This window comes from Ranitomeya imitator, chromosome 3, assembly GCF_032444005.1.
Source record: "Ranitomeya imitator isolate aRanImi1 chromosome 3, aRanImi1.pri, whole genome shotgun sequence".
In the NCBI taxonomy this organism is placed as follows: domain Eukaryota; kingdom Metazoa; phylum Chordata; class Amphibia; order Anura; family Dendrobatidae; genus Ranitomeya; species Ranitomeya imitator.
The window spans coordinates 263,246,299-263,270,572 of record NC_091284.1 but is presented as its reverse complement, the minus strand read 5'-3'; the positions used below and the strand labels follow the sequence as shown (position 1 = coordinate 263,270,572).

Below are 24,274 nucleotides of genomic sequence, written 5' to 3'. Positions count from 1 at the left end.
TTGTGTCAACTGGAGCCAGTTTCCTTCCCGTCGGTTACAGATGGCAGTTCTCGCTTCCTGGGACAGAAGACAAGCCTCACTGGACAGGGAGTTCCGTCTATCCCATTAGGTCAGACGGTCCCTACGCTGGTGGACTGTTCCCAGAAATCTCCAGGTCGGTGTTCCGTGGATCCAGTCTCCAGCAGTTACGGTGACCACAGACGCAAGCTAACAAGGTTGGGGTGGTCAAGTCCTCGGAAGAAACTATCAGGGGCAGTGGAATTCAGAAGATAGCAAGAATTCCTCAAATCACAGAGAACTACACGCGGTTTGGAAGGTCCTGTATTCAGCACAAGTTCTACTAAAGAACAAACAGCTGAAGATTCTGTCGGAAAACACGACGACGGTAGCCTTTCTTCGGCATCAGGGTGGTCCAAGACATCCAAAATTACAACATCTAGCGGATCAGATCTGCAGTTGGGCGGAAAGATCGGTGCTCTCAAATTCAGCTGTGCATCTGGAGGGTTCGAAGAATCAGGTTGCGGATTTTCTGAGCAGAAAGAAGTTGTCAGCTACAGAGTGGGAGCTAAACAGCGAAGTTTTCAGCGAGCTATGCCAACGATGGGGAACGCCGGAGGTGGACTTATTCGCCGTCAAACGGAACGCGGAAGTCGAAGCCTTTTATTCACTGAACCCGTGGGAAAGACCAGCGGGTATAGACGCTCTCTCTCAATCATGGAGCAGGGGTCTGTTATATGCTTTCCCCTCTTGCATTAATCCCAAGAATCCTCAGGAAGATATAGGAGGACAGAGCTCAGATCATTCTAGTGGTTCCTTTCTGGCCCAAAAGGAGCTGTTCCCCTTACTAAAAAAGTTGGCGATAGAAAAACCTTTTCTCCTTCCGAAAAGAAGAGATTTACTCCTTCAGGGTCTGATTCTACATCAGAACCCAGACAGCCTCCAGCGGCTTGGATCCTGAACGCCAGATCCTGAAAGCAAAGGGGTTATCAGAAGAGGTCATCTCCATCCTCCAAGCAAGTAGGAAGCCAGTAACTTCTGCTATTTAAAAATTTGGAAAAAAATTCTGCAGTTTTTGTGGAGACACAACGGTTGATTTTGACCATCCTGCCATTCCCAAAATTCTTGATTTTTTTTGCAGCAGGGATTTAGGAAAGGTCTTAAACCTGAGTACTCTGAGAGTCCAAGTTTCAGCCCCCAGCGTATTCTATGATTCTTCCCGTAGCCTCCCACCCCTGGATAGCTAGTTTTTCCAGGGCAGTTCTGAGGCTAAAGGTACCTTCACACTGAGCAACTTTACAACGAGAACGACAACGATCCGTGATGTTGCAGCGTCCTGGATAGCGATCTCGTTGTGTTTGACACGCAGCAGCGATCAGGATCCTGCTGTGACATCGCTGATCGTAGCTGAAAGTACAGAACTTTATTTGGTCGTCAGTTCGGCGTGATTCGTCATGTTTGACAGCAAAAGCAACGATGCCTGCAACGTTTTTTCACGGAGCTAACAACCAGCTAGAACGAGAAGTACGTCACTGGATCGCTCCTGCATCGTTCTGGAGTTGCTGTGTTTGACATCTCTACAGCTACCTAACAGCGACGCTCCAGCGATCTAGTTTAGGTCGGATCGTTGTCTATATCGCTGGAGCGTCGCTAAATGTGACGGTACCTTTAGACCCTTTAATAAGGAAAACTGTTCCCCCTTGGGATCTTAACCTGGTCCTTAATGAGTTGTGCAAAAATCCTTTTGATCTAGCAGAAGATATAGCCATTGCTAATCTTTCCCTCAAAACAGCCTTCCTAGTAGCCATTACATCGGCTAAAAGACTGGGGGAACTTCAGGCCATTTCTACTCAGCACCCCTATCTGCAAATATTTGATGATAGACTAGTCTTAAGACTTGATCCAGGGTTTCTTCCTAAAGTGGTCTCAGATTCAAATATGAATCAGGAGGTAGTGCTTCTATCATTTCCTCAGTTTCCTAAAAACCAGAAGGAGAAATTTTACCATAACTTGGATGTTAGGGAGACTGTACTTAAGTACTTGGAGGCAACTAGGGCCTGGAGACAGGATAGTAGTCTATCCTTTTTAGAGGTCCTAATAAAGGGAAAAAAGCATCGAAATCTACAATTGCGAGATGGATTAGGTTCACCATTAGCCTAGCTTTTCAGGCACAGGCAAAGAGTCCCCCAGGCAGCCTTAAAGCTCATTTATCCAGGGCTATAGCCGCTTCAGGGGCAGAGAAAGGGGGTGCTTCGGCAGATCAGATCTGCAGGGTGGCATCCTGGTCTAGTCTCAGTACCTTTTCTAAGCACTACAAACTAGACGTAGTGTCAACTCAGCTAGCCTTTGGCAGGAAAGTGCTTCATGCAGTAGTCCCATCCTAGGACCAAAAATCTCCTTCTTCATGGTGCTGTCAGGTGGTGACCTGGAAAACGGTAATTAGACCTACTAGTAATTGTATTTCCAGGCATCTATCCTGACAGCACTGTTAGTTCCCTTACTATTACAAATACGCTGCATACTTATGTGAAGTAACATTTGTATAATGATTGTTATGTTTAAATAAAATTCTCTTTTTGCATCCATCCAGGGCTGTTACTTTGGATAATCACTGAAGGGTGGTAGGGGGAGGGTTCTTATAAACTCTAGTGGTTTCCTGTCCCACTATGGATAAGAAGGACGTCCTCCATGGTGCTGTCAAGATGGATTCCTGGAAATACAATTACTGGTAGGTCTAATTACCGTTTTTATGCCAGTTCTGATGCCCAGAACCCATTTGGGCCAGGCTGGAGTGACCTGGTTTTGCTGTGGGGCTCCCTGTTCTGTATGTCTTCATTGTGATACCAGTTGCACACTGTGCATTTAACCCTGTCATTAACACCCTTCGCTGCCCCCTTTGATGCCCATTTTTGTGCCAGTTTTATAATTTTTGTTGCTATTTGTAAGTGTATTCACATCAGGGCACCTCGCTGCATTGTATGTTATTGTGATGCTTTTTTTTTTGTTTTTGTTAAACCTATAAAAAAATAGAAAAGAAAAAAATTTCCAAAGAAGAAACTGAACGAATAAGAAACCAACTTCAGCCTCGTCTATCACTGGGCAACACAGACTTTCATCTTCCTCCAAAGTTTTTCTATGGGGTTGAGATCTAGAGACTGGCTGGGCCACTCCAGGACCTTCATATGCTTCTTACGAAGCCACTCCCTCGTTGCCCTGGTCGTGTGCTTGGGATCATTATCATGCTGAAAGACCCATCCACATTTCATCTTCAATGCCCTTGCTGATGGAAGGAGGTTTGCACTCAAAATCTCATGATACTTGGGCCCCATTCATTCTTTCATGTTCACGGACCAGTCTTCCTGGTCCCTTTGCAGAGAAACAGCCCCAAAGCATGATGTTGCCACCCCCATGCCTAACAGTAGGTATGGTGTTCTTTAGATGCAACTCAGCATTCTGCCTTCTCCAAACACGATGAGTTTTGTTTCTACCAAACTGTTCTACTTTGGTTTCATCAGACCATATGACATTTCCCAATACTTTCTAAATAATCCAAAAGCTCTCTCCTACAAACCTCAGACTGGCCTGGACATGTATTGGCTTAAGCAGGGGGACATGTCTTTCACTGCAGGATCTGAGTCTCTGGCGGCGTAGTGTGTTACTGATGACAGCCTTTGTTACAGGGGTCACAGCTTTATGCAGGTCATTCAAAGTGAGATTATCAGTGGTCTTGTGTGTCTTCCATTTTCTTATTATTGCTCCCACAGTTGATTTCAAGCTGCTTGCACGTTGCAGATTCAGTCTTCCCAGCCTGGTGCAGGGCTACAGTTTTGTTTCTGGTGTCCTTCGACAGCTCTTTGGTCTACACCATAGTTGAGCTTGGAGTGTGACTGAGGTTGTGGACAGGAGTCTTTAATACTGATAACAAGTTCAAACCGGTGCCATTACTACAGGTAATGAGGGAAGGACAGAGGAGCCTCATAAAGAAGTTGTTGCAGGTCTGTGAGAGCCAGAATTCTTGCATGTTTTTAGGTGACCAAATACTTATTTTCCACTATAATATGCATAATAAATCTTGCCAAATCAGACAAGGGGATTTTCTGGATTTGTTTTCTCATTTTGATTATCATAGTTGTGGTCTACCTATGATGTCAATTACAGGCCTCTCTCCTCTTTTTAAGTGGGAGATCTTGCACAATTCATGGCAGACTAAATATCTTTTTCCCCACTGTATTATTCATTAAAGGCAATCTTCACCCCGGGATGCTTTTCAGCTATTACTATGGGCATACAGGTAATAGAATGGTAAACCAGTCTTACTGTATGCCTCGTAGCCGCAGTCCAGTTGTTGAGAAAAACTGAGTTTTAATGATTTCTTCCAGTTTCCGGGGTGTGCGGTGCATGGAAGAAATCTCTGCCTCTTGTCGTCATTATCATAGCACCCCCCCTCCCCTCCTATGCTCATGACAGTGCCCCACGCCTTCACTCACGTTATTATCCATACCTTATCTGCCCTTCTGTGGGCAGTGTCTTCATCCTTCCTCTGTGCCGGCAAGTCATTGTGCTTTGGCAGTGCAGGGTGCAGGAGCAGGATTATGGCGCCACTATAAAAAGAAGCAGTTTTGACAGACCACCAGAAAAGTACATTGTTAAATGAATTTGTTAACATTGCAATGGTTATTCAGACAGACGATCAATAATTTTCTTAAGGGCAAAAAGCTGCACATCATTCTGTAATCTCAGATCTAGCTCTAGTATACAGATCCTGCAAATATAATTCAATATCGCATTGTTGTCATGTTATCAGTGTGATGTGTATGAGATTTGTGATGGTCTTGTGTTCTTATTCTTTTAGGAGGTCTGTGCCTTACTGGTTCAAGCTTGTCGCCTGGTTCAGCTTAGTCAAGAACACCTTGTCAGTAAAGTGTGCCAGCTTATACATTATTTGCTCAACAGACTTCAGGTAGGAATCTTATTGTAACTACATTCTGTCATGTCACTTGCTTTTCACGTCCGAAAAAATGTGCTATTCTCCAATTAGGATGTGAAACTCGTTGAATCTTCACACTAGGATTGTGATCCCCAGATTACGGCTTCCCATTGTCATTCAAATGCCTTTGCTGGAAAAGGCAGAGGGGACTGAGCACTCTTTACATGCCTGTTATGAACAGGTGATTCAGAACCACAATGGACCTAGTGGTTAAGAGCACACAAAGTGACCTGATAGTTACTAACATAGGACGAGCTCTGAGACGTGGGAACTCTGCTGACCGCAATCCCTAATCCTATCATACCACACTAGAGGTAGCCGTGGATTGCGCCTAACGCTCCCTATGCAACTCGGCACAGCCTGAGAAACTAGCTAGCCCTGAAGATAGAAAAATAAGCCTACCTTGCCTCAGAGAAATTCCCCAAAGGAAAAGGCAGCCCCCCACATATAATGACTGTGAGTTAAGATGAAAATACAAACACAGAGATGAAATAGATTTAGCAAAGTGAGGCCCGACTTACTGAATAGACCGAGGATAGGAAAGATAGCTTTGCGGTCAACACAAAAACCTACAAACAACCACGCAGAGGGGCAAAAAGACCCTCCGCACCGACTAACGGTACGGAGGTGCTCCCTCTGCGTCTCAGAGCTTCCAGCAAGCAAGAAAAACCAATATAGCAAGCTGGACAGAAAATATAGCAAACAAAAGTAACACAAGCAAAACTTAGCTTATGCAGGGCAGACAGGCCACAAGAACGATCCAGGAGAGAGCAAGACCAATACTGGAACATAGACTGGAGGCCAGGAACAAAGAACTAGGTGGAGTTAAATAGAGCAGCACCTAACGACTTAACCTCGTCACCTGAGGAAGGAAACTCAGAAGTCGCAGCCCCACTCACATCCACCAGAGGAAGCTCATAGACAGAACCAGCCGAAGTACCACTCATGACCACAGGAGGGAGCTTGACCACAGAATTCACAACACATGCCACAGTCAAGCCTGACCACTACACATAAGGAATGTGACAGCGGGAGATCGTTCCATCTGACACACCATTGGCTACACACAGCATAATCGTGGGGTGCCAATGTTTGCTATGGCAACTGTGGGTCTAACAATGGTCTTTGGGTTGGTCATATATCAAAGCCCAATAGACATTGTCTGACGCTTGGTCTATTAAGTTGCCTGTTAGTATAACTCTAGGACTGTATAGTGACTTTGGCTGTAACACAGGTTGTGGAGCTAAAGGTCACTGTGTCGCTGCAGGGCTGTGGAGTCAGAGTTGGTGTCATGGAAATTGAGGAGTTGGAGGTTTGGTTTACGGACTCCACAGCCCTGACAGGGCTGTGGAGTCGGAGTCGTAGTCAGAGCCCATTTTGGTGGATTCAGTGTCATGGAATTTGAGGAGTCTGAGTCAGAGGTCCAGCTTACCAACTTCACAGCCCTGTCTGCTACATCGCAGTGCAATCCAAATGAGTGGGTCCTATTGAGAGCACACTCCCCTCCCCCCTCCAGGGTACCTCAACAAGCAAGTCGCGAAAATCCAGCTATCTTTTTTTTTTTTGTGTGTGTGAGCCTACCCCTTTAACTTGTATTGCACTGCAATGTATGAGAGAAACATCTCAATATTTGACTGCACAACCTTAACCTTTTTACTGCCGAAGTCCCTATGTAGCCCTAGCCTAAAGGTACCTTCACACTAAACAACTTCACAACGATATCGCTAGCGATCCGTGACGTTGCAGCGTCCTGGCTATCGATATCGTTGTGTTTGACACGCAGCAGCGATCAGGATCCTGCTGTGATGTCGTTGGTCGCTGCAGAAAGTCCAGAACTTTATTTCGTCGCTGGACTCCCTGCAGACATCGCTGAATCGGCGTGTGTGACGCCGATTCAGCGATGTCTTCACTGGTAACCAGGGTAAACATCGGGTTACTAAGCGCAGGGCCGCGCTTAGTAACCCGATGTTTACCCTGGTTACCAGCCTAAACGTAAAAAAAACTAACTACATACTTGCCTTCAGCTGTCTGTCCCCAGCGCTGTGCTTCTCTGCACTCCTCCTGCATCCTGTGTCAGCGTCGGCCAGCCGGAAAGCACAGCGGTGACGTCACCGCTCTGCTTTCCGGCCGCTGTGCTCAGTCAGTGCAGGAAAGCAGAGCGCCGGGGACAGACAGCGGAAGGTAAGTATGTAGTGTTTGTTTTTTTTACTTTTACGATGGTAACCATTGTAAACATCAGGTTACTAAGCGCGGCCCTGCGCTTAGTAACCCGATGTTTACCCTGGTTACCGGCATCGTTGGTCGCTGGAGAGCTGTCTGTGTGACAGCTCTCCAGCGACCAAACAGCGACGCTGCAGCGATCCACATCGTTGTCGGTATCGCTGCAGCGTCGCTTAGTGTGAAGGTACCTTAACACTTTCATGCTAGATAGTGCTTTGCACTACATAAGTAGGTTGATGTATTAATGAGATATAGGGATCAAGTGTTTAGGTTCCCTGGGAGACAAATGTGTATTGTAAAAAACGAAAAACAAGTAAATATTTTTAACTCCTCTGAAAACCAATTGTCACATTCCATACCAGGCCAAACTTTAAAATTTTCAAGTGTCACTGTTGTAATAACTCTGGAATTATTAGTTGTAAATTTGTCCAAGTTTTGCATTTATTTATGAATATCAAACATTTTGTAAAAATTCACAATGTTTGAACTTTGAATTTGTATTGCCTAAATATAATAATAATAATAATCATGCCACTCAAAATACAAAGAGTATTTACCTCATGTGTATGTTACGTCAGCATCATTTTTCTGTCATCCATATCAGCACCACGAGGGAGTAGATCCAACCTTCAAGAACAGGAAACCTTCAGCCGGTTTCCTGTCCTTGACGGGGGACCCTTGTTAACACTCTTGTTAGGACTGCCAGAAGAAAAGAGATTCAAAGACCTGGGATAGTAGATTCCTGGCAGGGCACAGTCTCTGTTGCGGCCAGAGCCTGGAACACCGCGGGGGGGCCCAAGGGATCTCATCCATCGGACGAGGGTTTGCAGCTGCACCATCACCGCTTTGGTTGCCTGGTGGCCGTGCCGTCCCGGGCTCCCAACCTAATGACTCACACAGGTGACATTTAACCTGGAAAGTACTTCTGGTGGCAGTTTCCAGAAGCTGCAGTGAACGCGCCGGCCTGCAGATCCCTTTTTTCACTATATAAGGGCTGACCACCCTCCAGGCTGGGCTCCGGTGCTCCATCATGGATGCATCTGCAGGGGATGCTGCATGTCCAAATGATAATCTTACTTAGTCAGAAGGGAAGGTTAAGTACAAGTCCTCATCAAGGTCCACCTGAATGGAGAGTGACACGTGAAGTGGACATTTGTTTTCCTCTAGAAGAGGTGGAGAATTTAGTAAAGGCAGTAAGGTCCACAATTGGGTTAATAGCCCAGAAGACCCCAAAAAATAAAGTTTCAGGACATAATGTTTGGGACCCTGGTTCAGAAGAGTCATAATACCTTCCCCATTAACGAAAAAGGGCTTATTGATAGAGAATAGGAAAAAACAGAGAAGAGAGGCCCTTTTCCTTCTTCATTTCAAGAGGAAATATCCCTTTGAGGAAGAGGCTACCACATACTGGAACATCTCCTAAACTTGACGTAGCAATTTCAAAGGCCTCAAGAAAATCTTTACTTCCCTTTGAAGATATGGGATTATTAAAAGACCCCTTAGATAAGGAAAGTTTTCCTAACGGTGCATGGGAATCTTCAGCGTGAGCTTTAAAACCGTCCATAGCAGCAACGTATAGAGCTGGGTCCCTTTTATAGTCTGGTTAGAAACAAGGTAGCAAGAGATTCCATCCTAGCCACACTCCCAGTAATGAAAGGGGCTGCTGCCTTCCTGTCAGATGTCTCTGTGGACTCTGCAAGGCTAGCAGCCAAGTCAGCAGCAATGTCCAATGCAGTCCACAGAGCCGTCTGGTTAAAATGTTGGCCAGGAGATGTGCATGCGCAAGTGAAGTTGTGCTTTCTTCCATGCAAGGGAGAATATTTGCTCTGTAGAGCCCTGGATGATTTCCTAGAGAAAGCAGGGGATAATAAAAAAGGGTTCCCAAAATTTCTCTTTTCATCCTTTAATCCCTCTCCCACCTGAGACGTATCCTTACGTCCCTGTGACCTGGGTCTTTTTGACCTATGCCGTATGGATACATCTCGGTGATCGTGTGCGCACACAATCTGCTCTGGGTGTCAGCTGATTCTGACACCTGGCACTCTGTGCCAGTAGAGGTCCTGCACCACTCCCAGCACTTTAACCCCCTAAATGCTGCAATTGAACGCTATCGCAACATTTCGGGAGCAGGCAGAGGGAAGACGGCCACTCTACCTTTTGGATCGGAGACCCCGCGATGTCATCACGGGGTCCTGATCGTTGCCATGGTGACACGATGTCGTCATGATGACATCCGGGTCATCAGAGCTAGTAAAGTTGCTAGATCATGCTCAGAGCATGATCAACAACTTGTCAATGCAGCACTGACAGTTTGCATAGCATAGGGATGCTGCGGTATGCCCATTCTATACAAGTGATCATCCTGCATTAAATGATAGTCCCATAGGGGGACAAAGTAAGAAAGTAAAAAAAAAAAAAATATATATATATAATATATTGTCCTGTCCCACTAGTTAACCCCTTTAGTGAGCACCTTAAAAAACAAGGCTTTATCATACTGCCAAACAAAAAGTAAAATAAAATTAGATAAAAATATGAATATAAATAAACATGGAACCGCGAAAAACGCCATCTTGTCCCACAAAAACAAGCTGCTATACAGCTCCATGAGCAGAAAAACGGTAATTAGACCTACCGGTAATTGTATTTCCAGGAATCCATCCTGACAGCACCATTGGAGGACGTCCTTCTTGCCCTCAGTGGGACAGGAACAACAAGCGGTTAAAAGGACCCTCCCCACTCCACCCACCAGTGAATTTCTAAGTACCACATCTAGATGGATGCAAAAAAGAGAGTTTATTAACAGTCATACACCAATGTTACATCCCATTAGTCAATAGTATAAACTTGCAGTGGGAGGGAACTAGTAGTGCTGTCAGGATGGATTCCTGGAAATACAATTACCGGTAGGTCTAATTACCGTTTTCCAGTTCACCACCTGACAGCACCATTGGAGGAATATCAAAGGATGGTAAACTAGGGTGGGACTACTGCATGTAATACTTTTCTACCAAAAGCTAACTGATCTGATGAGACATCTAATTTATAGTGTCTAGCAAAGGTAAAAAGACTGGTCCAAGTCCCCGCCCTACAAATTTGTTCTGCTCAGGGCCCCCCCCCCCCCCCCCCCATTCTCTGCCCATGATGTAGAGATAGCTCGAGTTGAGTGGGCTCTAAGAATATCCGGGGGATCTTTCCCTTTGTCTGTATACGCTAGGTTTATCGTGGTTTTGATCCACCTAGCAATGGTTGATTTTGCTGCCTTATAACCTCTATTTGGACCCCCGTACTGTATGAACAAGTAAGTGTCCCATCTCCAACCTTTCGTCGCCACCAGATATTTAGAACAGTCTCCCTAACGTCAAGGTTATGGTAGACCCCTTCCTTTGTGTTTCTAGGGTGGGTGTTGGCAGAATGAGGGAAGGATTATCTCTTGATTTTATATTTGTTGAGGACACTACCTTGGGGAGGAAGGCTGGGTTAAGTCTTAAGACTATTCTGTCGTCTGAAGATATGGATCCTGAGTGGATAGAGCCTGCATCTCCCCCAATCTTTTAGCTGACATGATGGCAATCAGAAAGGCTGTTTTAAAGGAGAGATTGGCTATGCCCATATCTTCTGATAACAAGTACGGGGTTTTACACAGGGCATTAAGGACCAAGTTTAGGTCCCAAGGAGGAGTTGATTTTCTTACAAGCGGTCTCATTCTCTGTGTGGCCCTGGAAAATCTTGCTATCCAAGGATGGGAGGCTAGTGACATATCAAAAAAGACACTAAGCGTTGCAATCTGTACTTTTAAAGTACTAGGCCGGAGGCCCTTCTCAAAACCGAGTTGCAGGAAGTCGAGGATTCTGGGAATGTCAGGTTTTGAAGTATCCATAGGAACCTCCCCGAGGAAGGAACAATAACGCTGATCGCTGAGGTCACCGGCTTTCTGCTTGCCTGGGGTGTGGTAATGACATCCTCTGACAGGCCTCTGGATCTTGCGGTTCACCGTTCAGGATCCAAGCAGATAGGTGTAGAGAGTCTGGGTCTTTGTGGAACACCAGTCCCTGTAGTAGACGGTCTTGCCTGTTCGGTAGTAAGATTGGTTTCTCTGTTGACATTCTGGATAGTAGAGAGAACCAGCTCCTTTTTGGCCAAAAAGGAACCACCAAGATTACGGTTGCTCTCTCGATCCGTATCTTCCTGAGTGTCTTCAGTATCAGAGGAAGAGGCGGAAATGCGTACAGAAGACCTTCTCCCCAATACTGAGACAAGGCATCTACTCCTGTGGCTCCATCTAGAGGATTGAGAGAGAAAAATGCTCTGGTCTTTGCATTCAACCTGGTGGCAAAAAGGATCCACCTGAGGTGTTCCCCACTGCTGGCACAGACTGCTGAATATTTCTGGGTTTAGTTCCCATTCTCCGGGATGTACAGGCGTTCTGCTCAAGAAGTCTGCTACCTGATTTTTGGCGCCTTCCAGGTGAACTGCTGAGAACGATTTGACAGATTTCTCCGCCCATCTGAAGATCTGGTCTGCTAGGTGTTGCAGCGGTGGATGTTCCGGACCTCCTGGATGTCTTAGAAATGCCACTGCTGTCACATTGTTGGACAGTATTCTAAGGCTACGTTCACACTAGCGTTGTGCGCCGCTGCGACGCGACGCACAACGCACCGAAAAACGCATGCAAACGCACGCAAAAACGCTGCGTTTTTCGTCGCGTGCGTCATTTTTTGACGAAAATCGGACGCAAGAAAAATGCAACTTGTTGCGTTTTCTTGGTCCGACGCTAGCGTAAAAAAAGACGCACGTGTCGGAAAACGCAACAAGCAAAAACGCATGCGTCCCCCATGTTAAACATAGGGGCGCATGACGCGTGCGTCGCCGCTGCGTCGCCCGACGCTAGCGCGACGCACACTAGCCGAACGCTAGTGTGAACGTAGCCTTACATGTCTGTCTCTGACCTGTGACTGGGCCTGTTATAGCACCTTTCAGATCGCATACAGCTCCCTGAAATTTGACGACCTTGCGGCAATCTGAGGACTCCATGCTCCCTGGTAGTATGTCCTTTCTATATGTCCGCCCCATCCGAATTGACTGGCGTCTGTGGTAACAGTGACATAGGGACCGAGGACCCATGGAACCCCCACTTTTAGGTTCTTCGGTGTGGTCCACCAGGGTAGGGATTTCTTTCCTGACGGAGAAACAATCATCTTCTTGTTCACAGAGTCCTGTCTCCTGTTCCAAGATTTCAAAATATCTTTCAGTAACCCTCACGAGTGGAATTGGCTCCATTTCACACAGGGTATACATGCCGTCATTAAGCCCAGAATCCTCATTGCCTCTCTTATGGAGGGGTTACTCCTTCTGAATTGGTGTATGTGCCTGATCAATGCCTTCTGTCTGTCTTCTGGTAAGAAAGATGTTCTGGCGTTGGAATCTAATATGACCCCCAAAAATTTCATTCTGGAATTTGGGACCAGGCATGATTTTTTACAATTCACAATCCACCCCAGGTCCTGTAGAATGGAGAATGTGAAGCTGCAGTCTATTTTGAGAAGTTTCTCTGACCTCGCCATTATCAAAAAGTCGTCCAGATAACTAACCACATATTCTGGTTCCTTAGATAGGCTACTACCTCTGACATTGGTTTGGTAAATATTCTTGGTGCTGAAGCAAGACCGAAGGGGAGACATCTGAACTGGAAGTGATACATTACTCCTTTTGTTCATCAGGGCGAATCTCTGAAACTTTTGGTAGGAAGCGTGTATTGGGACATGTAGTATGCATTGCTTAGATCTAAGGTGCACATCACCATGTCTTTGTCTATGAGAGGCGTGGTGGACCTTATAGATTCCATTTTGAATCTTTTGTACCTGACCCACCTGTTCAAGGGTTTTAAATTTATGATAGTTCGGGAGTCTCCTGAAGGTTTTTTTTTATTGAGAACAAGTGAGAATAATGGCCCTTGCTTCTTCCTGAGACGGTTACCGGGATGATTGCCTCTAACTCTAACAACTCCTGGATGTTTGTCCACATAGAGGAGTCTAAGAGCGGACAGGGTCTGGTTACTACAAATCTTTCTGGGGAACTGTTGGAGAACTCTAGTTTGTACCCCTGAGCAATTACCTGCAGAATCCAAGGATTTTGGGATATTTTCTGCCAACCCCCTAGAAATTTCTGTAACCGACCTCCCACATTGATGTCATTTATTTGGCTTTCCTGCACCTGTACTTGGGAAGATGGAGTCTCTACCCTTTCCACCCTTGGGATAAAACGACCTCCCCGATTTTCCTTTCCCTTTGTAGTCTGTCTTCTCACCAGGTCGGGATCTACGAAAGGGCTGGAAATTTTTTGTTCTCCTCAGGGAACCCTTTCTTTTTATTTGAGGCTTTTTCTAAAATGTCATCTAGAATAGGCCCAAATACTTTATTCCCTGAGAATGGGATTCCGCACAGTTTATTTTTTGATTGGATATCCCCTGACCAAGTCTTTAGCCAGATAGCCCTTCTGGCCGCGTTGGACAAAGACTCGCTTCTGGCAGCGAAGCGTACAGATTCTTCTGAAGCGTCCGCCATAAAGCCTGTTGCGAGTTTAAGTAACGGAAGAGATTTGAGAATAACATCTCTGGAGGTCTTAGCTTTGAGATGTTCCTCCAAATCGTCAATCCATAAATGCATGGAGTGGGCTACTGATGTTGCAGCTATATTGGCCCATATTATTGCTGCCGAGGATTCCCAGGTTCTCCTGAGCAGTCCATCTGCTTTGTGATCCATTGGATCCTTTAAGGCGTTGGAATCTCAAAATGGAATTTAGGTCTTCTTTGCCAGTGGAACATCAATCTTGGGAACTTCATCCCACACGTTAATATCCTCTGGATTATAAGGTAAATGGAGTCTGAAGTCTCTTGGTAATACTAGTCTATTCTCCGCTTCCTGCCATTCTTCCAGAATCATGGAACGAATATGATTGTTGACTGGAAAAACCTTTGTGACTTGAGCATGTAAACCGCCAAACATTTCATCCTGGATCGAGGTTTCCTCTGGCGTGTCCTGTAACTGCATGGTGTTACGAACTGCATGAAGAAGCTCATCTGTATCTGCCACCGAGAAGAGATATCTTTTCCCTCTGCCCAATGATTCGTCTCTTCTTCCTGGTCTGATTCTTCCGAATTCTCTTCTTCGGAAGAAGGACTAGACTCTTTTGGTCTTTTTCGTGATGTTTGCGGTTCTGACTGACTTGTCTTGAGAATATTGAGGCTCGAGATGGATGCCTGAACCTCCTGACGAATCATTGTTCTCATACTGGTTAATAACACAGTCTGTTCATCACCCACAATCTTAGATGTGCACGACTTGCATAGTGGCTTCCGCCAATTTTCCGGGAATTTAGCAGCACATATCAGGCATTTATTTTTCCCGGATTTTTTCCTGTCAGGTGCGGGGATGGGAGGCTCTGCGTGCCCCTGTAGTTTAGCTGAGTGCTCCTTGTCAGGATGGTCAGCGGCATAAAGATCCCCCTGTGACATTTATATTGGTTTTACCTGGTTGATCCTGCCCTCCTTACCGCGTCCCTGCGGCTGACCGTGCTCCAAGGCCTCTCCTAAGTCTGGCGCTGCTGCTGGCGTCCCGTGGCTGCCTCATCGGTTATGCTGCACCTGTGTAGTCTCCATCTTAACCACATGAGTCCACTGCATCCTGATAGTGCATTTGTTTAGAGGCCTAGGCAGGTAAGCATGTCTGCCTCGTTTTGCTGTTTTTTTCTGGCATCCCGCGCTCCAGCGCTCGCTGCGACCGGAAGTGTCGCGGCCAGAAGTGACGCGGCCGCTGGACCCGGAAGTGGCCGCTTGATGGAAGCGGTCTCTGGAGAAGGATGCGGCCGCATGCTGGGAATCGGTCGCAGCTGGAAGCGACCGCCACATTCACCCCCCAGCAGCCAAGCGAACCCGACCCCAGGAGCAGAGCTACACTGTTGAGCCTGTGGGATCCCCCATGGCAGGTATCAGCCGCAGATATCTTGTGGCAGGGAAGGGAAAGGCTGGGCCCCCGAACCCCACCATCTGCACTGCACCGTCGGAGGAAAAGCTTGCCGTTCATATCCACAGTGGGACAGGAAAAACACTGGTGGGTGGAGTGGGGAGGGTCCTTTTAACCACTTGTTGTTCCTGTCCCACTGAGGGTAAGAAGGACGTCCTCCAATGGTGCTGTCAGGTGGTGAACTGGAAAATAAAGTTATAGCTCTCAGAATAAAGTGATGCAAAAATAATTATTTTTTTCTATAGATATAGTTTTTGTGTAAAAGCGCCAATACATAAGAAAAAATATATAAATGAGATATTGCTGTAATATTACTGACCCAAAGGATAAAACTGCCATATCAATTTTGCCACAAGCGGAACCGCATAAACCCCCCCGCACCCACAAAAGAAATTCCTGAATTGCTGTTTTTTGTTCAGTCAGTTTTGTTGGATTGGAAAGTGATCTGAAAATGGTACCAATAAAAACGTCAACTATCCCGCAAAATATAAGCCCTCACATGACTCTGTGGGCCGAAATACGGAAAAATTAAAGCTCTCAAAATTTGGTGATGCCAATAAAAAGCGTCTTTTGTGTGACAGCAGCCAAACCTAAACCGATATAAATCTGGTATCACTGTAGTTGCACTGACCTGAAGAATAAATTTGTCTAATCACTTTTACTGCACTAGGAACGGCGTAAAAAATAAATAAAACCAATTCTTCACCTGCTGTTTTGTTCATTCTACCTTCCAAAGATCACTTTAAGGCTTGGTGCATATTTATCCTTCACTCGTCTCTGAGCACTTACACTGGGGTTTAAATATCTGAAATACGTGATTCAGACAGAACCACCCCCCCTACAGAAAATTCCCTATAATGAGGCAGATGGAGGCACTATGGACGCCATAGGACCTGTGATCCGGCGGTGTCCGTCTTTTTAGGATTGCATAAAAGTCCTATTGACACAGTTTTGTGCACTTCTGAAAAGGACACCGCTGAACAGAGGCCCGACAAAGTCCATTGTAACTCTGCTTCCTCATTATAGTGAATGGATCCCTCAGGGGTTTCATCTGAATCACGTCACTCAGAGATTTAGATGGAAACCTCAAAGTGCTCAGCATAGAGCGCCGGATAAATGTAATCCCAAACCTTATATACAATGTTCCCAATAAAAACTTCAAACTCAATCCACAAAAAGAGAAAGCCCTCACTAAGGTCTGTCATCTGTTAACGGAAATATAGGGGGCTTCCACATTACTGGTAGCACAAAGGCTCTGGAATTTTAATCTAAGGGTATGATTTACTAATTATTTTGATCACTGTGATGGGGTCTGTCAAAACCAATAGGAAAATTCCCTTCTGTTGCCAGGTGCTGGTTGTCAGGTCTCGGCGGGCGCACTGCGCATGCGCCTGCCATTTTGTTTTCATTGATAGCAGGCAGAGGGCCGGGTGACGGAGCAGGAGGGCCCAGGTGATGGCAGAGGTATAGAGGGTTGCTTTGAGACATCGTTTTTCTCTCTCTCTCTGGCATGATATATAATAACAGAACAGAGAGAAATGATTTTTATAGAAGGGGTTAGAAGTAAACAAAAATGGATCAGTTCTACAAAGAAATATTCTTAGTCTGTTTAAATTTTACCCAACAATAGTTTTCACCACCTCATGACAGATTGTCATAATTTAGAAAAAAGGTCAACTGTGGTTACATTTAACCAGATGGTCCACAAATGAACAGTCTGTGGAGAAATGTTAAAATGAGACCCCTTGACCTTTTTTTTATTGTATTCAAATTTTTAACCTGACAGAGTCAGAAGAGGCGGAAGAGACCGGGCCTGCAGAGAAACAGGGAGAGGTAAGTATTTCAAACAGTTTAAAGACGCACAGAGAGTCAAAAGACACTGGAGCTGCGGGGGACGAGGAGAGGTGAGTATTTTTCGGGGGGTCGGTGCCAGAGCTGGCCCTGGCTCCCCCGACTCATAACGTGCTGGTGTCCAGTGGCAAGTGGGCCCAAGCAATTGACGGGTGGTGACGCCGGCCCTGTCCACCTGCAAGGGCCACCCTCCACGTCCTGGCCCCTCTGCAGCTGCATCAACGATATGTCCTCCTCTGAAAGATCATGTAGCAGACTGTAATCCAAAGGAGACTTGAGTTATAAACGAAGAGCTGAGTGGTTGGCAGCGCTCCCAAAGTCGTCAGACCAAGGAACCCTACTTGGTTATAGGTTATGTATTGTTCTGTATAAATATTGCGTCGTTTTGACCTAGTGGAGGTCTTTATCAAGAAAGCCAAGCGGCCTGGCTGTATCATCTGTGACTTCAGTGGCTCTATGGAGCTGAATTTAGGCCACCAGAGGGTCTTATAGAGATCAGAGGGAAAGTGGGAGAATTAGAGTATTGTGGCGGCATTATAACAATCTACAAATCTAGAACTGGTTTATGGCAGTATTTTCCATAGCTCAGAGCTTTATCTTGTATTTTTCCCCACGCTGCAGATCCAAGTACAGATCTGTGTGGATCCCATAGCCACGTAGAATGCAAACCCATGCTTTTCTCCACTGGGGAAAGTAAAGCCATCATATGGCGTCCAGGGAAGCTTGCTGCATATTGGGAAATACTAAATGCATAGAAGACTACAGTGATTGAAAAATCAAGTCCACGTTATCCCGGCAAAATACAAAGGTGTGAATGAGACCTTAACCTTATTAACAGTGTCTCTGGATAGATTACTTGCCTTATTTTGTGGGTCAGCGTAATTCTCGTTTAGGAAAGCAGCACATACCCGGTAGAGCAGCAGATTGCCATCTCTTATTTATCTAACATGAATAATTTACCCCTTAACTATTTAATGAGCAGCCTAATTATGTGTTTCTTTATCAGGAACTGTTTGATCCAGGATAACCTTTGATGATTTTTGCCTTTGGTGACAGGTGATTGTCGATGAGAAGAATTTGGATTTTCTCCTCGGGTTTTCGATTTCTGCCTTAAAACAATGTAGCTCCTGGACACACGTGGAGATTCTCCATGCGCTAGCTGCATTAGTGTACACCAATGGGCATAAATGCCAGAAGGTAAGAATTATATAGTGTGTTACTTATTAGGCTTTATATGTGCTCATTATTATCATAACATATTATAAAGCTACAACCTGAATAATGTACATGGATTTCTATCATATGATGCTTTGCATATTTGTAGCCAAAGGTTGTTTAGTAAGCATGCTTGCCTTATGTAGGCTTGTGTGGGGAGAAGAATGAACTGCAATTAGTCTGTGTACTCAAGTGCATATAGTACTTTGCTTGGAAAGGAGAAGGTGCATTATATGGGTCAGATTACCTTTTAAGAGAATGTCAGCAGGTTTTTGCTACCTCATCTGAGAGCAGCATTATGTAGGAAAAGAGAAGCTGAATCCAACAATGTATCACTTAGGTTTCTGGGTGCAGCCGTTCTGACACAATCTGAGCTTTTGGGTTTAGAATGAAGCAGAGCTGAGAAAGCTAACTCCGCCCACACCAGGCTTTCTGTATACTAAGTCCATAGTCAGTGAGGTGCTTATCACAGGAGGGGAGTGCCAGACTAGTACAGCAATGCTAATCTCTTTGTGATAAAGCCTTCACCGTTGGTAAACAACAGCACACACTTTGACAAGTGACACAGCCCTGAATTCTATGCTTCAGCCTCTATTTCCGGCAGTCTTCAGTTTAATTAGCAAAGCCTGCTGACAGATTCCCTTTAAAGGGAATGTATCACTAGGTTTTTGCTATGTAATACCAGTGATGTGTCACTTACTGGGCTGCTTGCTGTCATTTTGATACAATCACTGTGTAATGACACACGCGGTGTGTGTTGTGACGGACACACAGATTGTGTCCAGGGAATGAACGCTAGGGGGAGTGAATGGGGAGACAGCAGTAACTAATAGAAGTGTATGGCTGCTGCAGAGAGTGCGCTGCACTACCAGGACCTGAGACATGTGATCACAGGGGAGTGGCTGGAGAAGGAGCTATGCTCCGTGCAAGGGAGAGAGAGGTTAGACAAGCTGGGTACAGTAGCCAGAGGGCAACTCAGTATGAAAGGCCACAGACTAAAGAATGGTCAAATACAAGCTGAAGTCAGAAAAGCCAGACAGGAGCGCAGTAACCAAGGGCACAGACAAGGAGGGCAGTCAGAGAGCAAGCCAGAGATCAGAACCAGAGAATAGCAGAGGTACAGAATCAGAGCACAGAACCAAAACGAGGGACAAGCCGGATCATACACTAGACAAGCGCACGGGAACAAAGGGTATACACAGGTATAGCAAGGTCAGCTGCTCACAGCCCAGGACGGGGAAAGGAATTCCCGTCCACAGCCATGACACGCTCTTTTCTCTGCTGCAGATTATTCAGCAGTGCTCAGAATGTTGAGCTCTGTATAACCCACTCCACATATCGGCTGCTGTCTGTGTGCACTGTACAATACATTGACCGGAAGCTGCTAATCAGTAGTGGGGCGAGGTTTAACAGGTCTACTAAGAAGCACACGACACTTAGGCTACTTTCACACTGGCGTTTTTTTTAATTACGGCGCAATGCGTCGTTTAGGGGAAAAAACGCATCCTGCAAAGTTGTTTGCAGGATGCGTTTTTGCTCCATAGAGTAACATTTCCGACGCATTGCGACGTATTAACACACGTCGCAACAGTCGTGCGACGGTTGCGCCGTGTTGTGGCGGACCGCCGGGAGCAAAAAACGTTAAATGTAGCGTTTTTTGCTCCAGACGGACCGCTTTTTCCGACCGCGCATGCGCGGCCGGAACTCCGCCCCCACCTCCCCGCACCTCACAATGGGGCAGCGGATGCGCCGGAGAATGCATCCACTGCACCCGTTGTGTGGCGCTAACAACGCTAGCGTCGGAATCTCTGCCTGACGCATTGCGACGGGCCGAATTCCGACGCTAGTGTGAAAGTAGCCTTAGGGGTGCTTCACACTAAGCGAGATCGCTAGCGAGATCGCTGCTGAGTCACAAGTTTTGTGACGCAACAGCGACCTCAGTAGCGATCTCGCTATGTTTGACACGTAGCAGCGACCAGGCCCCTGCTGTGAGATCGCTGGTCGTGTCGGAATGGCCTGGACCTTTTTTTGATCGTTGAGGTCCCGCTGGGTAGCACACATCGCTGTGTTTGACACCTTACCAACGACCTCGTTGACAGGACGTCCCTCATTGAGGTCTGAATCGTCATGAAATAGCTGCCATGTGACATCGTTGTACAGGTCGCTACAGGTCGCCGCATCGCTGCTGCGTCGTTGGGGGAGATCTCACTGTTTGACATCTTACCAGCGACCACATAGCGACGCAGCAACGATCCCTGACAGGTCGGGATCGCTTTAGCGTCGCTAAGTGTGACGGGGCCTGTAGTGATAAACTGCTGACGATTTTATTGAAACAGTCTATCTAGTGACAGTTTGCTGGAATAAGGCTCTCAACCTCTTCATCACGATGTTTTCATATTACATAGCAAAAACCTGTTGATGAACTCCCTTTAAATGTCTCCATAGCTTCTTATTAGGGCGACTTTAGAGAGTCCTAATATTATATGTATATAGTAAATGAATTTCACTGACATCGCTTTACATAGCTCTTGATGTATGCAGAGGACTGCGGTTATTGCAACTATACAAAATCACATTTTGTGCTGGATGTTGGGATATGAGCATGACATGCACAAATGTTTACAGTTATAGAAAAGTGCTCCCAACTTCTGCTTTTATGGGTATTTTGATTTAATTTTGTTTTGCTTCAGTATCTTCCAGATTTATTAGGGCCAACTGGAATCCTGGTGCAATTAAGTCAGCCGGAGTCAGATCCTGAGTTATTGAGAGCTGCTGTTCATTGTATGGCCAACTTATGTCTCAGGTGATCCATGTTTTATTTTATTATCCATGCAAACAAAGGTAGAGAAGACTACCACACACACACACACACACACACACACACACCCACACCTGAAGACACACACACACCTGAAGACACACACACACACCTGAAGACACACACACACACCTGAAGACACACACACACCCCTGAAGACACACACACACCCCTGAAGACACACACACACCCCTGAAGACACACACACACACACACACACCTGAAGACACACACACACACCTGAAGACACACACACACCTGAAGACACACACACACACACACACACCTGAAGACACACACACACACACACACACACACCTGAAGACACACACACACACACACACCTGAAGACACACACACACACACACACCTGAAGACACACACACACACCTGAAGACACACACACACACACACACACACACACACACACCTGAAGACACACACACACACCTGAAGACACACACACCCCTGAAGACACACACACCCCTGAAGACACACACACACCCCTGAAGAAACACACACACACACACACCCCTGAAGACACGCACACACACACCTGAAGTCACACACACACACACACACACACACACCCCTGAAGACATACACACACACACACACACACACACACACACACCCCTGAAGACACGCACGCACACACACACACACACACACACACACACACACACACACCCCTGAAGACACGCACACACACACCTGAAGTCACACACACACACACCTGAAGTCACACACACACACACACACACACACACACACACACACACACACACACACACACACCCCTGAAGACACGCACACACACACCTGAAGTCACACACACACACACACACACACACACCCCTGAAGACATACACACACACACACACACACACACACACACACACACACACACACACACACACACACACACACCTGAAGACATACACACACACACACACACCTGAAGTCACACACACACACACGTACAGTACAGATCAAAAGTTTGGACACACCTCATTTAAAGATTTTTCTGTATTTTCATGACTATGAAAATTGTACATTCACACTGAAGGCATCAAAACTATGAATGAACACATGTGGAATTATATACTTAACAAAAAAGTGTGAAACAACTGAAAATGTCTTATATTCTAGGTTCTTCAAAGTAGCCACCTTTTGCTCTGACTGCTTTGCACACTCTTGGCATTCTTTTGATGAGCTTCAAGAGGTAGTCACTGGGATTGGTTTTCACTTCACAGGTGTGACCTGTCACGTTTAATAAGTGGGATTTCTTGCCTTATAAATGGGGTTGGGACCATCAGTTGTATTGTGTAGAAGTCTGGTGGATACACAGTTGATTATCCTACTGAATAGACTGTTAGAATTTGTATTATGGCAAGAAAAAAGCAGCTAAGCAAAGAAAAACGAGTGGCCATCATTACTTTAAGAAATGAAGGTCAGTCAGTCCGAAAAATTGGGCAAACTTTGAAAGTGTCCCCAAGTGCAGTGGCAAAAACCATCAAGCGCTACAAAGAAACTGGCTCACATGAGGACCGCCCCAGGAAAGGAAGACCAAGAGTCACCTCTACTTCTGAGGATAAGCTTATCCGAGTCACCAGCCTCAGAAATCGCAGGTTAACAGCAGCTCAGATTAGAGACCAGGTCAAGGTCACACAGAGTTTTAGCAGCAGACACATCTCTATAACAGCTGTTAAGAGGAGACTTTGTGCAGCAGGCCTTCATGGTAAAATAGCTGTTAGGAAACCACAGCTAAGGACAGGCAACAAGCAGAAGAGACTTGTTTGGGCTAAAGAACACAAGGAATGGACACTAGACCAGTGGAAATCTGTGCTTTGGTCTGAGGAGTCCAAATTTGAGATCTTTGGTTCCAACCACCGTGTCTTTGTACGATGCAGAAAAGGTAAACGGATGGACTCTACATGCCTGGTTCCCACCGTGAAGCATGGTGGAGGATATGTGATGGTGTGGGGGGTGCTTTGCTGGTTACACTGTTGAGGATTTATTCAAAATTGAAGGCATACTGAACCAGCATGGCTACCACAGCATCTTGCAGCGGCATGCTATTCCATCTGGTTTGCGTTTAGTTGGACCATAATTTATTTTTCAACAAGACAATGACCCCAAACACACCTCCAGGCTCTGTAAGGGCTATTTGACCAAGAAGGAGAGTGATGGGGTGCTACGCCAGATGACCTGGCCTCCACAGTCACCAGACCTGAACCCAATCGAGATGGTATGGGGTGAGCTGGACCACAGAGTGAAGGCAAAAGGGCCAACAAGTGCTAAGCATCTCTGGGAGCCCCTTCAAGATTGTTGGAAGACCATTTCCGGTGACTACCTCTTGAAGCTCATCAAGGGAATGCCAAGAGTGTGCAAAGCAGTCATCAAAGCAAAAGGTGGCTACTTTGAAGAACCTAGAATATAAGACACATTTTCAGTTGTTTCACACTTTTTTTGTTAAGTATATAATTCCACATGTGTTAATTCATAGTTTTGATGCCTTCAGTTTGTTTGAATTTACAATTTTCATAGTCATGAAAATACAGAAAAATCTTTAAATGAGGTGTCCAAACTTTTGGTCTGTACTGTACACACTCCTACACCAGAAGTCTTGCACGCGCGCGCACACACACACCTAAAGTACCTTATAAGAATATATTAGGTAAGGTTATAGACACCTTCGGGGACATTTTTGTTTCTGCAATGCATATATTTTGGGCTAAACATAATCTTTGCATTCAGGCATTATTAAACATTTTTCACATGCTGTTTCCCTGCATATTGCTGGCTGCAGAATGAGTGAGCTAAGAATACATCAGTGAGTTCATTCTGATGAGTAGTTTGTAACTCCACTATCACTCTTTTTCTGATCTATTCTGTACTGATTTTTGGCCACAAATTACGTGAAAGTTGAACTGAATTTTGAAGTAATAAATTAGAGAATTACAGATAAGTTACCAGCTCTTTGTAAAAATAGCTCTTTAGCACATTCTCAAATAACTCATTCAATATGCTGCAAAGGGTCAGTAAAAGCCAAATGGTGCTAAATATTTAATGACGCTGGACTTCAAAAATTATTTTTAGCCTGAAATACATGCATTTAATTAAAGCGGTATACACATCTTCAAGGTCCTATTCCAAAGTGTA

General features: G+C 45.6%; 1 protein-coding gene across 1 annotated transcript in view; it reads left to right on the top strand.

Annotated features, from left to right (window-relative positions):
* HEATR6 (HEAT repeat containing 6) overlaps positions 1-24,274 on the top strand; it is a 116,284-nt gene that overhangs the window by 13,022 nt on the left and 78,988 nt on the right. The window contains exons 2-4 of the mRNA XM_069756424.1: positions 4,850-4,957; positions 18,133-18,273; positions 20,982-21,094. Coding sequence (XP_069612525.1) covers positions 4,850-4,957; positions 18,133-18,273; positions 20,982-21,094 — 362 coding nt within the window. The remainder of the gene's footprint in view (positions 1-4,849; positions 4,958-18,132; positions 18,274-20,981; positions 21,095-24,274) is intronic.